The sequence below is a fragment of the Mus caroli genome, unplaced genomic scaffold (assembly GCF_978045245.1).
Source record: "Mus caroli unplaced genomic scaffold, Mus_caroli_1 scaffold_9, whole genome shotgun sequence".
Classification (NCBI taxonomy): Eukaryota; Metazoa; Chordata; class Mammalia; order Rodentia; family Muridae; genus Mus; species Mus caroli.
The window spans coordinates 77,132,556-77,148,791 of NW_028227264.1; the positions used below are offsets into that span (position 1 = coordinate 77,132,556).

General features: G+C 41.5%; 1 protein-coding gene across 1 annotated transcript in view; it reads left to right on the plus strand.

Moving 5' to 3' along the window:
- Slc1a6 (solute carrier family 1 member 6) overlaps window positions 1-10,433 on the plus strand; it is a 28,512-nt gene extending 18,079 nt beyond the window's left edge. The window contains exons 7-10 of the mRNA XM_021174331.3: window positions 3,300-3,533; window positions 5,065-5,259; window positions 8,471-8,605; window positions 10,104-10,433. Coding sequence (XP_021029990.1) covers window positions 3,300-3,533; window positions 5,065-5,259; window positions 8,471-8,605; window positions 10,104-10,299 — 760 coding nt within the window. The 3' untranslated portion in view covers window positions 10,300-10,433. The remainder of the gene's footprint in view (window positions 1-3,299; window positions 3,534-5,064; window positions 5,260-8,470; window positions 8,606-10,103) is intronic.
- Window positions 10,434-16,236: the final 5,803 nt, after the last annotated feature.

The window sequence follows — 16,236 nt, forward strand, 5'->3', positions numbered from 1 at the left end:
CTCCTCTAGCAGCCATTACATGTCAAAATAGTTTCTCAGCTAGGTGTAGGGCTTGTGAGTCACTCCCCACTCCATGTTGAAATGTTGACTGGCTTGATCTCGCCTCAATCTTGTGCAGACAACTACAGTTGCTGGGAGTTCATTGTACTGCTTTTTGAGACAAGTCTTCCTATGTAGTCCAGGACAGCTTGGACCATGCCAGCCTCTTGTATCTGCCTCCTGATTAGTAGGATTACAGGCATGCACTACACACTAAACACTATACACTTCCACACTGGTTAATTCACTCATAGACTCATTAGCTCACTTACTCTTTCCTGCAATGAGTTTTTTCAGTGACTTACTCCTTCCTCCATTTTCTCATCTATTTCTTTCATTCACTCATTTATTCTCATCTTTCTAGCATCAACCCACTTATCTTATTTAATCTATTTTTGTATTCATCAGTTAAATAAATCATTGATATATTTATTCACTGATAAATCCATCCATTAGTTAAATTATTTCACAATTATTATTTTATTACTCTATCATCTATCTATCTATCTATCTATCTATCTATCTATCATTTATTGTGTCTGAGTGTATATGTGTGGGTATGCATGTCACAGCAGGCATGTGGAGGTCAGAGAATAAATTTTTTGGAGTTAGTTCTCTCCTCCTACCATATGGATTTCAGGGTCCAACTCAGGTTATAAGGCTTGGCAGAATATGCATGTCTTTATCTGTGGATCCATTCTGGCCCCAAATTATTTTTAAGTGCTAGGGTTGAACCAAAGATTTACATATACTAGATAATCAATCTAGCACTGAGCTATACCTGCAGCCTTTTTTGCATTGTGCTCAGGATTAAGCGCAGGGCCTTGAATAAGCTAGGCAGTTTCTGGGACACTGAGCTATATAGTCTTAACCCCATTAGTTAAGACACTGACCATATTTACTTATTTATATTCTTAAACCATTCTACTTAGATTCATTCCCAGACCTGTCTATTCATGAATGCATTTGGAATTCTCTCATTTAAACCTTCAGACATTTCATCTATCTATTCACTTACACATTTACTCATGCCCTGTTTTTTTTTATTTTCCTATCTACATTTGGGAATGGTGTGATGTGCATGCGTATATATGTTATTTTTGCATGAAAATGTGTGTGTTTGTTCTGTAACACTATTGCTAGGAATAGTGATGTAGATCACATGTATTTAACACAAAGCAGAAGGTGATGTAGTAAATCCACATCAGTCTCATGTTAGGAATATGAAACAGTCAGTGGTGGGGGGAGGCTTATGAAGTGGATACTGCCTGGGAAGATGAGGAGTAAGCAAGACAGCTGACCTTGAAAAGGGGGGGGCCTAACTGGACATGAAGAGGAGAGAGTGAAATCATGCACAAGGAAGAGAACAGGCAAAGTGTGAGAAAACCAGAGTTCTTGGACAATAAGTATTCTAGGCTCATTTTGATTGATGCTATAAAATTCTGACATAAAGCAGCAAAGGGATTATTTGCTTCATATTTCCAGTTTACAGTCCATTATTGTGGAGAAGGCAAGGCAGGAGCTTAAAACATCACATCATAGTCAAGAGTAGAGAGAATAAACATGCAAATGCCTAACTGCTTGCTTGTTTGCTTGCTTAGTATCCAGCTGGCTTCCTCTATTCTTACATTGTCCAGGGCTGAGCCCATTAAATGGTGCTTCCCATAATGGTCTGGATGTTCCTATATCAATTAGCAGTCAAAACTGTCCTCCACAGCTATGTCCACAGGTCAACTTGATCTAGATAATTCCTCACTGAAACTTTATTCTCAGATGATTTCAGGTTCTGTCTAGTTGAAAGTTCAAACTAACTAGCACAGGCAACAATTTGTGGAAGTTTCAAAGACCAGAGATAGGCGATGTCTTAGTGTCTTATGGTTTCTATTGCTGTGAAGAGACACCATGAACATGGTAACTCCTATAAAGGGAAACATTTAATTGGGTCTGGCTTACAGTTCAGAGGTTTAGTCTACTATCATCATGGCAGGAAGCATGGCAGCATACAATCAGACATGATGCTGGAGAAGGAGCCAAGAATTCTACATCTGGATATATAGGTTGCAGGAAGAGAGAAACACACTGGGCCTGGTTTGAGCACCTGGAACTGCAAAGCTGACCCCAGTGACACACTTCCACCACACAAGACCATACCTACTCCAACAAAGGCACATCACCTAATAGTGCCACTTCCTTTTAGCCATGGGGGCTATTTTCAGTTAAACCATCAGTCTTAAAAATGTCTAAAGATGGGATTCTGAAGGGAATAATCATCAGTAGTTGAGTTGGAAGGGGACTCAATGAGGAAAAGACCCTAAAGTTTGCATGCTTTGACATTGTAGGAACTTTTCTGCTGATGGGATGAGCAATGGGGTGGCCAGGGGAAGTCAGATACATTCATGGAATCCAATTGTATCAGTTAACTTTCTGTTGCTATGACAAAATACCCAAGAAAACACATTTAAAGGAGGAAAAGTTTCATTTGCCTCACAGTTATGCGGGTTTCAGTACATGATCAGTTGGTCCCAGTGCTTCTGGGCCATGAAGGTGAATGAATACAGCCAATGAACCTGCTAACTTCGCACCTTCTAGGAAAAAGGGGTGGGGGACAGTGAGGGACTAGGGAGAAGATGTATCCTTCAAGGGCATCCCCCCAGTGACCTGCTTTCTTCAACTAGGACCTTCCTATAACTTACTCCCAATAGCTTACTCAGCTACAAATCCATCAATGGATAACTTGCAGCAGAGGTTGGAACTCTCATGAACAGTTAACTTCTACAGGTTCTAGCTCAGAACACTTGTCCCACTAGGCACAAAACCTTCAACATGGGAGCCTTTGGGGACAATGGTTTGAAAGCAAACCCTAACACCGGTTCTATTTAAAAAATATTTTATTTTATTTATGTGTGTATGTATGTGAATGTGACTGTGTAAGTGGATGTACAGATGTGTCTATGGGTGCCCACAGAAGCCAGAAAGAGATTCCAGGTCCCTTGGAAATGGAGTTAAACGTGCTTTGAGCTGCCCAGTGTGTTTGGTGGTATCTGAAATCAGCTCTTCACCATTGAACAGCAAGTATTCACAACCATAGGGCTATTTCCTCAGTGTCCCAGTGCTGGCTTTGATGCTTGTGATAGGTTGGGTGGAGGTGGGGGTTTCATGTGGAACTGTCTGGCTCCACAACACTATATGGATAAAGCCTTAGGAATGCCAGCTCTAGACCTATGAAGAGGATCACTCCAATAAATATGTGCCTTTCCCAGGTATGCACCAGTGGGTATCCTGTTCCTGATTGCTGGAAAGATTCTGGAAATGGAAGACATGGCTGTCCTTGGAGGTCAGCTGGGCATGTACACACTGACTGTCATTGTTGGCTTATTCCTTCATGCTGGTGGTGTGTTGCCCCTTATCTACTTCCTCGTCACCCATCGGAACCCATTTCCCTTCATTGGTGGTATGCTACAGGCACTCATTACAGCTATGGGTACCTCTTCCAGGTATGTCCTTTTACTGAACTCTCCCTGGGTCCACTCTTCATCTTTTATTGGTTTTGTTTAGGTATCCTCCTTTCTACCTGCCCAAACACCTCTTCTGGTTGTACAGTAGAATGAGGTAGATTCTTGAAACTCCCTACATGTGGCCTATACTTGAGGATATAGTGTTTAACCTGTGAAGATTCTCCTGACCTCCTTGTCTCTTTTCTTGTTTTTCTGGTTTGTAGGGAGAAGAGCCAGTTGCCAATTCTGGGTTTAAGAATTTTACTTTGGGAGCACCTTTCCCAAGCATCAAGAGTTTACTCTGGGAGTGCTGTCAGTTCAGGGTCTTGGCTTTCTTCTGTTTGTGTCATTAGAGGGTTGATAAAGTGACTCCCCCTTATCTCTTATCATCCAAATTCAAATCAGTTTAAGAAAGAATCCCAAGAGCCAAACAGGTAGAAGAAATATTTATTTTGCTCATGGTGATGGGGAATGTGCCTTTTGACTTTTGATCTGTGGATAAATAGGATTAATAATACTATACTCAGAATTAAACTCATCTGATTACTATGGAGCTATTCAGCCTATGCTGTTTCTGATGCTTGGGAAAGGTTGAGGTAGCACTGGGTGCATCTCTATAGGCACAGTTTGTCTCTAAGGCCAAAGACTCTGTGAGTCCAAGCTTCAAGTTTCATGGCATAAAACTGATCACACGGGGCCTCGTTCTTGTAGGCAAAAATGACCCCAAATGAAATGCCTACTCTTTTCCCTAAAGTCACCAGTTAATGAAAGTACTCTCTGGGAAGTGGTTGAGGGGAGACCTAGGGCTCCTGTAGTTGGTTGTTCTCGGTGCAGACAAACACTCTGTCCTTTACTGCTCTAGTTTCATTTCTGTTGCTGTGAAAAAATACACTGACAAAGGGCAACTTAGCAGAGGTGGGGGGATTTATTTGGCTTAAAAATTCCATGTTACAGCTCATCACTGTGGGAAAATCAAAACAGGAACTTGAACCAGCTAGTCGCATCACACCCAGGAACAGAGAGTAAATGCACACCCTCCTACTGCGTACTTGCTTATGGTTAGCTTGATTTCTCCACATCAGGACTCCCTGCCTAGGCAATGGTACTGCCTACTGTGAGCTGGGACTTCTTGTATCAACTAATTAAGACCATCTCCCAAAGATAATTCCTATAGGACAACCAATTATAGTAACCCATCATTGAGACTCTCTTCCCAGGTAATTCCTGGTTGCCAAGTTGACAACATTGTTACTTATCACACTTACACAGTCTGGGTGGGACTCCTGCCATAAACCATTGATATGAATGGGACAAGAGACATTTCTTTTGGGGAATCCCCACCATGAGTTCTCTGCATCAGGAGTCCCACTTCCCCATGCCCAACTGTTATTCTGTTTCCACTCCCTGCTCAGATTCCAACCTGCTCTCCATGTGCTAGAAGCTAGAGGGAACCCTACTTTGGCCCATTGATGTCATTGCCCCTGCCCCATTCAATTCCCTATTCTCAGCCTCCAGAACTCTCTTCCTCCAGCTCTGCAACTCTGCCTATCACTTTCCGCTGCCTGGAGGAGGGCCTGGGTGTGGATCGCCGTATCACCAGGTTTGTGCTGCCTGTGGGGGCCACTGTCAACATGGATGGCACTGCACTCTACGAGGCCTTGGCAGCCATCTTTATTGCTCAAGTCAACAACTATGAGCTCAACCTTGGTCAGATCACCACAATCAGGTGAGATGTGAAGTCATTAGCTGGGTAGGACAGAGACTGTGTGACCTGTTTATAGTTGCATCTCATTTCTAAGATATATAATTATGTATATGCACATATTCCAAATCTGAAATAAGAAAGTAACCTGTGAAACATTTCTGGTCTCTAGTATTTTAGAGAAAGGATCAGGATGCTCAATAGCATTTGATTCCAGGCTGACTTTTTCTTTTCTTTTCTTTTTCACTCATGTTGTTTATTGGCTGCCTATCACACAAGAATGAAAATGCAAACTCTGTGAAGGAAAGTATTTTCTTTGTTGGAAATTTATATAATAGTTACATCTTGGCTTAAGATAACCATCATATGATCTTTCCCTCCCTCCCTCCATTCCTCCCTCCTTCCCTCCCTCCCTCCCTTCCTCCCTCCTTCCCTCCTTTCCTTTTCCTTCCTGCTTCCTTCCTTCCTTCCTTCCTTCCTTCCTTCCTTCCTTCCTTCCTTCCTTCCTTCCTTCCTTCCCCCCTCTCTTTCTTCCTTCTTTCCTTCCTTCATTTCTCTCTCTTTCTCTCTGTCTCTGTCTCTCTCCCTCCCTTTCCACCCTCTCTCTCCCTCCCTCCCTCTCCTCTCTCTCTCTCTCTCTCTCTCTCTCTCTCTCTCTCTCTCTCTCTCTCTCTCTCTCTCTCTCTTTCCTTTCTTTTCCTGGCTGGCCTGGGATCCTGAGTTGCTGGGATTGTGAGCATGTGCCACCATGCCTGGTAATGAAATGATGTTTTGACTTTATAAGGGTATAAGTGTGATACATGTTCAGTAGAAACCACATTTAGTATTTTTCCTATTCTGTGAATATGTATATGTGCCCACATAAGTCCATGTTTGCTACATGTGTGAAGCATCAGTTCCAAGGTGAGAAAAGGGTTTCAAGTTCCTTGTAAGTAGAGTTACAGGTGACTGTTTGATGTAGGTTTTAGGAATAGAGCTTGGGTCCTCTGCTAGAGCAGTAAGTGTTCTTTTATTTTCACATTTTTATTAGATATTTTCTTCATTTACATTTCAAATGCTATCCCAAAAGTCCCCTATACCCTCCCCCAGCCCTGCTCCCCTACTCATTCACTCCCACTTCTTGGCCCTGGTGTTCCCCTGTACTGGGGCATATAAAGTTTGCAAGACCAAGGGGCCTCTCTTCCCAGTGATGGCAGACTAGGCCATCTTCAGCTATCCCCAGAGCTCGTGTTGCTAGCTGCATATGTAGCTTAACTGCATTAGTGTTCTTAACTGCTGAACCAGATGGTTCAGCTGCTTAGCTTTAAAGAATTTAAAAATAAATTTGTGTGTGTGTGTGTGTGTGTGTGTGTGTGTGTATGTGTGTGTATGTCATAGTGCATATGTGGAGGACAGAGGACCACTCATGGGACTCAGTTTTCTTCTATTATATGGGACCTGGGAATTGAACTCAGGTTGTCAGGCTTGGTAGCATAATGTCATTATCTACTGAACCATCTCTCAAGTCACTATACTTCAGTTTTGATTGGAATCTTTCCCTAGGCTAATGGTGTGGCTGTGGTGGTTTGTTTTAATTGTCAGCTTGGCAGAATCTGGAGTCAGTTTCTTTTGGCAGATAATTTTTTGTTTTTATCTCAGCAACAGAAATGAAACCTGAATAGGCACTGCCCTGGTCTCTATCCTGCTCACAATGAGAAGCGAGGGTTGTTTGTCATTCCTCTGAGGGGGCAGGAGAGGCTAGGCGTATAGCTCATGAACGGAGCCTTGACCTCTCTGGCTTGCTCAGTTATACCCCCACTCTTCCACAAGACTTCCTGAGCTCCACTTGATGTTTGGCTGTGGGTCTCTGCATCTTTTTGCATCTGCTGGTGGATGGTCAAGAGACAGTTATGCCATCTTTCTAACTGTATGTTTCTGGTACTGCAGAGAAGGTGGTTGGAGAGGTAGTCAGACCTTGATATTGGCATTTTAACACAGGCCACCCGTGACCCAGTAGATCCTACTTAAACTTCATATTAATTTTCAGGACTAGAAATGGCAGTCAGGATTTGTATATGCTAAGACAGGTGCTCTACCACTGAGATATATCCTTAGCTTTCTACTTTATTTTTAAGAATTATTTGATGGGCTTGAGAGATGGCTCAGTGGTTAAGAGCACTTACTGCTCGCCCAGAGGACCTGGGTTTGATTCCCACTACTTACATGATGGCTTACAACTGCTTTTCACTCTATTTCTAAGGGACCGAATGCTCTTTTATGGCCTTCATAGACATCAGGTACACATACGGTGCACAACATACATGCAGGCAAACATTCATACATGAGAAATTAAGAAAACAACTTTAAAAAAACCATCAAGAAAGAAATAGGCTCAAAGCCTAAGATGGGCCAGAATGTTTTTACCTCCATTGTGGTAAGCTGTATTTGCCAACTTAAAAATTAGTTACTGTCTTTTCCAGCCACAGCTTTCCTGCATGATAGCCAACAAAGGTTGCATATATTTAAGGTGTATTTCATGATTATTTGCTGAGTGTGTGCTTTGTGAAATGATCATCACAGTCAGGCTGATTACTACATCTATCTTCCCCATTACCTACTCCTTTGCTGCCTGTGTCTTCTCTTCTTTCCTTTCATTTCTCTTCTCCTTGCTTCTTTTCCACTCTCTCCTTTAATCCTGTCTTCCTGTCCTTTTCCACCTTTCCTTCTAATCCTGATGTCTTCTCCTTTTCTCATGTCCTCCCTTCTTTTCCACTCCTTCTGGCTCTCTCTTCTCTCTCTTCTTCCCTTCCTTGCTTTTGCCTCCTTCCCCTCCTCTTTCCATTTGTTCTTCTGTTCTTCCCTCCTTTCATTATCTTTATCTTTTTTTTGATGGTGAGAACAGACTTAAGGACTATTCTCTTGAAAAGTTCAAATACAAACGCAGTGTCATTAGCCACACTCTCCATGATGTGCATTCATCCCAGAACTCCCCAGAACTTAATCATCTGCTGTTTAGACATTTTGACTCTTTGACAGACATCCCCCATCTCCCAGCCAGTCTGCCCAGCATCACATATTTTGCTTTCATGATGTCAACTTTTAAAATTTAGTTTCATATCAAATGTGAAATAATGTAATGTTTTTCTTTCTGTGTTAGCTTGGGAATTTAGTTTAAGATGCTTTTTCCTGATTGATCTTCCTCCAATTTTCTGTTTGTTCTTTCCTCCTGGATTTCTGACTCTCTTCCCGTTTGCAGCATCACAGCCACAGCTGCCAGTGTAGGAGCAGCTGGCATCCCCCAGGCAGGACTGGTTACCATGGTGATTGTGCTCACATCCGTCGGCCTGCCCACAGAGGACATCACACTGATCATAGCTGTGGATTGGTTCCTGTGAGTTTGCTTTGGGTTTAATCCTGGACCTATCTCTTCTCATAACTTTTTCCTAAAGGATTTTGCAAGGACAGATTTGTAGGATGTTAGAGGGTGAGGGAGGCATTGGGATGGCCCTCTAGTTATGGCCTCTAGACTCCAAGCTCATAGTTTTGTTATCTTTGGGACCTGGAGTGGGGGAGATTCAGAATAGGAGGTCTCTGTCCAAGAGCCAGCTAACTTCTCTTCAGCCTGTTTCTTGTAGAAATCTTATAAAGGTGTTTAAACATATTTTTTTGAACTAAAAAAATTTAAAATATTTTTCTTAGTGAAAATGCTAATTTTGAAGAATTTTAGAAGTGAGAAGAAAACACAGGTTGCCTGTTGCATTAAATAGTGAAGAATTTTGGCTTATAAAATCACCTGTGGTGATGGACAAAAGAATCTTGGTGGACTTACAATCTGAATGCTATGACCAGTCACATTTTCTCACCTTTTCTCTCCTCCTTACTTCCCTCTGTTCTTTTTCACTACTTAGATTTTTCTTTGACAGTTTCATACATGTCTACAATCCTCCCCCCCCTTAATTCCTTTTCATCCCGTCAACCTTCTTCACTACAACTTTCCTTCCACATTCACACTGTCATTTGTGACCTACTGAGTTGGAACAGAGCCATTTGTGTGTCTTGGTTTCAGACTATGCCATGGAGCTTATGAGAGGGTGCACACCTGAAGACAAGACTCTTCCTTTCACAGAATCTATCACTAGCCCATAGTTCAGCTGGGAGGAGCCACTCTCTAATCCCTATCCCTCCCTTCTTCTCCTGCTCTCTCTTTCCTTCCTTACCTTTCTTTCCTTTCCTCCTCCTCCCTCTCTCATTTTCCTATCTCCCATTTCCCCTTCTTTCTTTCCTTCCCTGTCTCCCTCCTGTCCTCTCCTTTCTTTCCTTGATTCCTTCCTTCTCTCCTTCCTTGCTTCTTTCCTTCCTTTCTCTTTCTCCTTCCCGCATCACTTTGTCCTTTCACCATTCCTTATCTCTCTCATTTCTTTTTTTATAACATGGAATTCACATAAAATGTTGACTTTCATCCCCATGTGGGATTTGTGGGTAAGAAAAAGTCCCATTGTACAGAGGGACTACAATTCCACACAGACAGTTTCCAGCCCATCCTACATCTACATAGACTTATATGTAGCAGTCTATATCAATTATTCAAGTCTAATAGTCTGCATCAAACACTCATGTTTAAGATTCTCTATCAGATCCTAATGTCTAACAGTCTACATTAGACTCTCATATCTAACCACCACTAAGCTAGTATATTTATAAACAAAAATCACATATCAAAGAATAGATCTGAGGATTTCAGGGATGATACTGTTAGGAAGAAAAACTGAGGAAGAGTCGGACCTGTTCAAGGTCATGTGGTTATGGGTTAGTCTGGAAGCCTTCCTAGTCTACACTTGGTTCTCAAAGGAGCTTTTTAGCCCCCCATTAATCTATTTATCTTCCACCAGTGACCGACTTCGTACAATGACCAATGTACTGGGGGACTCGATTGGAGCAGCTGTCATTGAGCATTTGTCCCAACGGGAGCTGGAGCTGCAGGAGGCTGAGCTGACTCTACCCAGCCTGGGGAAACCCTATAAGTCACTCATGGCACAAGAAAAGGGGGCATCAAGGGGTCGGGGAGGTAATGAGAGCGTCATGTGAGAAGCTTCTAGCTCTTTGTCCAGGGTGGAGGGAAGGGGCTGGGCTGGGAGTCCTGGGGACAATCGGTTGCCCAACTGACTGTGGGCTGAACATACATGTTCTGTGTGGGTTCTCTGGGGACTGCCGAGATAAAAGAGAGGAATGAAAGGTATCCAACGTGTGTTCATCACTGTTGCATTTGTGTGCTCGAAATATAAGAACAACCTAAGGGAAGAAAGATTTATTTTGCCATATTTAATGTTCACCATAGTGGAAAGGCACAGTAGAAGAGAGCCAGTCACTTCATGGTGGTGGTCAATAAGCAGAGACAAGAGAAATGGGAAATGACCAGGGCAGGATGCAGCTTCCCAAGACCATCCTACCTGTCACTACTTCCTTCAGCAATACCCAACCTCCTATTTTTCATTTCTTTCCAATACAGCCATCATATTAGGGGATCATCAAGGGGCTGATCCATTCATTAGGTCAGAGTTCTCCTGATGTAATAATCTCTCAGACACATGGAGGTGTGCTTTAAGAATTTCCCAGGCACTTGTTTCAGTCCAGTCAAGTTGAAAAAACCAGTTCAGTATCACAAAGGTCTCTGTTCATCTCTTACTATATGCTGAGAGCTTGAAGGATGGCGAGAGAAAAAAAATGGGGGGGGGAACATTTAGAGTTGGGGGAGGAAAATCTTCAAATTAAGCAAGAAAGATCAATTTGTATTCTTTGTCTTTTAAAGGTGTGCTGGAGCAGGCAAGGGTAAAGAAAATACCTGCTGTTTCTCATGATAAAAGTTACCTCTGGCTTTTATGTTGAGATCCTGAAGACTAACTTCAGATTTAACAATTCATTAATTAGACTCAAAGAACTCAGGAAAGCCATTCTCCTCTCAGATATGGTTTATTAGGGTGAAGTGAAGGTGCCTTTCAAATCAATAAAGGTACAAGTGGTTGGGGCTGGGGATGGCTAGAACAGGTGTATTTCCAGTCTTACTAGTGAAGTCATGGAAACCAGTGAGTGACTTCTCACAGCAATGTGAGGCAGTGTGCATGGTGCACTGATGTCTTAGTTCTGTATCTTGTTGTGATAACACATGTATATATAAGCAAATTAAGAGCAAAAGGGTTTATTTGGCTCCTCATTCTTGGTTATAGCCCACCATTGCAGGGAAGTCAATGAATGAAGACGGGAAAGCAACTGTTCACATCCAGTCAAGAGCAGAGAGAATGGATACATGCTCACAAGTGTTCAGTTGGCTCTTTGCATTTCATTCAGTTTAAGGTTCAGCTCATAACACGGTGTGGTCTATATTCAGGGTGGCTCTTCTTGTCTCAAGTAACTCAATTTAAACCCCTCACATATTCAGAGCGATACCCAATCTCAGCAATTTCTCATTGAGATTTCCTCCCTCATGATTCCAAACCGTGTCAAATTGATAATTTAGACTAAAAACCATCAAGAAACTCACGTGAACCTTGGTGCCTTGTCATCCAGGCATGAAACACCCCACTGACTCATCATTTTAAAATCTTTGAAATGGACACTCTAGTGCAGTGTGGTCCAGGGCACCAAGTTCATACCAGGAAGCATTGACATCATGGTCAGCATACACTAGTAGGTATAACCAGAAGCCCCTGTTTCATTTGACACTTCTATCAGTAAGATTATTCTAAAGATCAGAAGTGTTCTAGTTTCATTTCTGTTGCTGCTATAAAATACTTTGACCCAAAGCAACTTAGGGAAGAAAAGGATTCATCTGATGTAAAATTTCAGGTCACACTCCATCACTGGGGGACATCAACACAGGAACTTGAAGGCAGGCCTCCTTCTAGTCCACACAGAATTATCTCCAACCAAGGAACTCAGTTTGCAGCCAAAGGAGTACAGCATGAAACATGAAGATGCTGCTTGCTAGCTGGCAGGCATACATATACCAAACATCGTTCAGGATCAATTCTCTAGAAATGGTACTTCTTACAATGGGCTAAACCATTCTACATCAATAAGACATCTATCTTAGTGTTCTATTTCTGAGGGGGACACCATAATCATGTCAACTCTTATAAAAAACCATTTAATCGGGGTTTGCGTATACCCTCAAAGGTTTAGTCCATTTTTATCATGGCAGGAACTGTAGTGATGAAGGCAGGCATGGTACTAGAGAAGGATCTGAGGGTTCTACATCAGAATCTGCAGGTCACAGAATAGAGGGAGATATTGGGCGTGGCTTGGGCCCTTGAACCTCCACCTAGACCACACATCCTAATCTTTTTGATTAGTGCTACTTCCTGGTGACCACGAAGTAAATATATGAGCCTGTGGGGTCCATTCCCATTCAAACCAACCGAACACACCTTCTCTCAAATTCCAGTAGGCCAATCTGATCTGGGCAATCTTTCAATTGAGACTCTCTTAGGTGAGTCCAGGTTGTATGAAGTTAATAGTTAAAGCCGAGTAGAACAGTGGTCATAGCTCAAGAAACTGGCAAAGTCCAGTCCTTTATTTGAAGTATATGGGTTTTGAGCACTCTTTGCCCTCTTATCCCCTTTACTGCACACCAAGGCTGGGAATGAAACAATTTCCCACAGGATGGGATTTTGGGTCTAATATCCCCAGCCATTGACTCCTCAGACTGTACTTATAACTCCACGCTACCTCAGTGGATACTGAGCCTCTTTACAAACCAAAGATGGAAATTGAATTAAGGGTTGTTTTCCTGCATGTAAGTGAACCTAGAAGGACATCAAAGCCTTAGTGAAAACACAGAGAAACAGTGAAATAGTTTATTTCATTTTCTATTGTTATAACTGAATAACTATGACTGCATCATTTATAAAATAAGGAAGTTTCTATAAGCTACTGGTTCTGGAAGTGGAAGTCTAATTCTGGACAGTTCCATTTAATTAGATGAGAGCTTTGCTTTGACCAGGCTCCATCTCCAGTACTGCTTCATTGAAAAGTTAGGTTTCCAACAAGGGCATTTCGGGAGACACTATCAAGCCACTCACATAAAAACATGACTCTAGCTAAAGTCTGTATCTTCTTTGTCCAAGAAAGGCAGATTTAACTTTTTCTAAGTTAAATGAAACCCAACTTGCACATACTTTTTTTTTTCCAGTATGGAAGAGAAATCCAAGTACAGGTATTCTTTTTAGTGCTTTGTATTATGAATTTAATTCTTTTAAAAATGTTTATTTTTATTTTATGTGTGAGAGTGTTTTGCCTATACACTGTGTGTGTGGATTGTCCATGGAGGCCAGAAGAGAATGCCAAATAATCTGGAACTGGAATTACAGATGGCTGTTGGCTGCCATGTGGGTGGTAGGACATAATCCTCAGTCCTCTGGAAGATCAGACCTTGCTCTTAACCTTTGAGCCATCTCCCCAGCTCCTAATTCATTTTTTTATTGGGTATTTATTTCATTTACATTTCCAATGCTATCCCAAAAGTCCCCCCCCCACTTCCCTACCCACTCCCCCTCATTTCTTTTTAAGATTAAAATTTTTACTCTTTAAGAACGTTGTGCTGTATACAATATATTTTGAATATAACTACTCTCTACTCCCCTTCCAACCCACACCAGAGCTGCCTTTATCAACCCCACTTTCCAACTTCATGTCCTCTTTTCACAACCCACTGAGTCCAGTCAGTGCTTTCCTTGAATGCACTGATGTAGGGCCTTCCTCTGGATCTCAGGCAACTTATCAGGTGCCATTTTCATGGAAAACACTGACTTCCCATGCCATCAGCCTTCAAATGCTAAGGCTTTTTAGACAGAGATGGAGTTATGAGTCTTCCCAATATGCTGGAATTTTGACTGGCTTGATCTTGGAACAGTATTGTGCAGACAACCACAGCCATTATGAATTTATGAATCCTGCCATGCCCACAGGACATACAGGGCCATCCATTGAAACACTGGCATTCCAACATGAGTCTCTTCTCTGGAGAGAAATAAGTTTCCCTACCCCAGCAGCACGTTCACAGCCATTGTCCACAACTGCTGGCTCTTGAAGTCTTTCTGTCCCCTCTTCCACAATGTTCTTTGAGCCATATAGAGGCTGGACATGATAGAGTTGTCCTATTTAGGACTGAGTAGACCTCAATGCAGGTGTGTTTGGAGACACCCTCACATTGGGAAAAATAGGGTGTGTGTAACTCCAGGTCCTTGCAAAGGCAAGAGGCATTTCTGTTTAATAAAATTGACTCCAAGTCAGGTGCATGCATTTATTTCCAGCATTTGGGAGGCAGAGGAAATTGAATCTCTGAGTCCAAAGGTAGTCTGGCCTATAGAGCAAATTTTAGGACAGTCAAGTCTACAAAGAGAAACCCTGCCTCAAAAACAAACAAACAAAACAAAACAACAACAAAAAACAAAAGAAAACAAAAACCAAACAACCAAAAACCAAAATGAAATAACCATCCAAACAAACACCAAACAACAAAGACTCCAGTATTCAGCTAAATCTCACCCTTAGACCTGCTTCATCCTTCCTCAGTTCAAGGGTTTACATCCTCAGAGGTTACTTTGTGTGAAAGAGGCATGACAATCCAAGAGGTAAAAGCTTTAAACTTTTTTTTCTTGGAGCCTCCCTCCTACCGTCCTTGTTTCTTTAGCAAGTTCCTGTGTTAGATTCCCATTTCTGTGACAATGATAGTTTATCTTGACTTACAAATTTGAAGACTTCTAGCCACGAATGGTCAACTTCATTGGTTTGGGACAATGATGAAGCAGATTTGGGTTTACCAATCTCTTCTTAGGTGCACCTCTAATGACTCAAAGACCTCCACTAGGTCAAACTTCATAGAAGTTATGTCATCTCCCAATGTGCTGAAATAGGGACCAAACCTTTAATACATGGGCCTTTAGGGAATCTGCTAGATCCAAATTACAGTAGAATGAGTTTGTCAACAGTTTTTGTGTCTGTGTTATCAGCGTTCTCTTCAGGAAATTGTCCTCTGTGCTGATGTGTTCAAGTCTATTCCTTACTTTCTCCTCTATCAGGTTCAGTTTGTCTGGTTTTGTGTTGAAGTCTTTGATCCACTTGAATTTGAGTTTTGTACAGGTTTATATGTATGGAACAAAATTGCATTCTTCCACATCCACATGCAGACTAGTATAATTTGTTGAAAATGCTTTCTTTATTCCCGGGTGTATTTCTGTCTTTTTCTGAATCAAAAATCAGGTGCAAGTAGGTGTGTGGATTTATATACAAGACTCCAATTACATATTTGTTTTTTAAAATGACAATACCCTGATTTTTTTTTTTTTTATTTCTATAGCTCTGTAGTAAAGCTTGAAATTAGGGATGATGATACCTCTAGTAATCCCTTTGTGTTCAGGACTATTTTAGTTCTTTTGGGTTTTTACTTTTTCCATATAAAGTTAAGAATTGTCCTTGCAAGGGCTGTGAAGAATTTTGTTGGAATTTTGATGGGTATTACATTTAATATATAGATTGCTTTTGAGAGGCTGACAATTTTTACTATGTTAATTGTACCGACCCATGAGCATAAGAGATTTTTCCATCTTTTAAAATTTTCTTTTATTTCTTCCTTAAAAGATTTGAATTTTTTATTCATACAAATCTTCACTTGCTTGATTAGAGAGATTGCAAGATATTTTACATTATATGAGGTGATCGAAAAGGGTGTTGTTTTCCAGATTTCTTTCTCAGTCTGTTTGTTGTTTTTATATAGGAGGGCTAGGAGTCAATCTTGTGTTCATCTACAGTGTTGAAGGTGTTTATCAGCTGTAGGAATTTCCTGGTAGAATTTTTTTGGGGTCACTTGTGTATAATCCTATATCATCTGTAAATGAAAACACTCTGACTTCTTCCTTTCCACTTTGTATCCCCTTGAGGTCCTTTAGTGGTCTTATTGCTCTAAGACTTTAAGAATGATATTGAATCAGTATGGAGATTGTATACAACATAGTCTTGTTCCTGATTTTA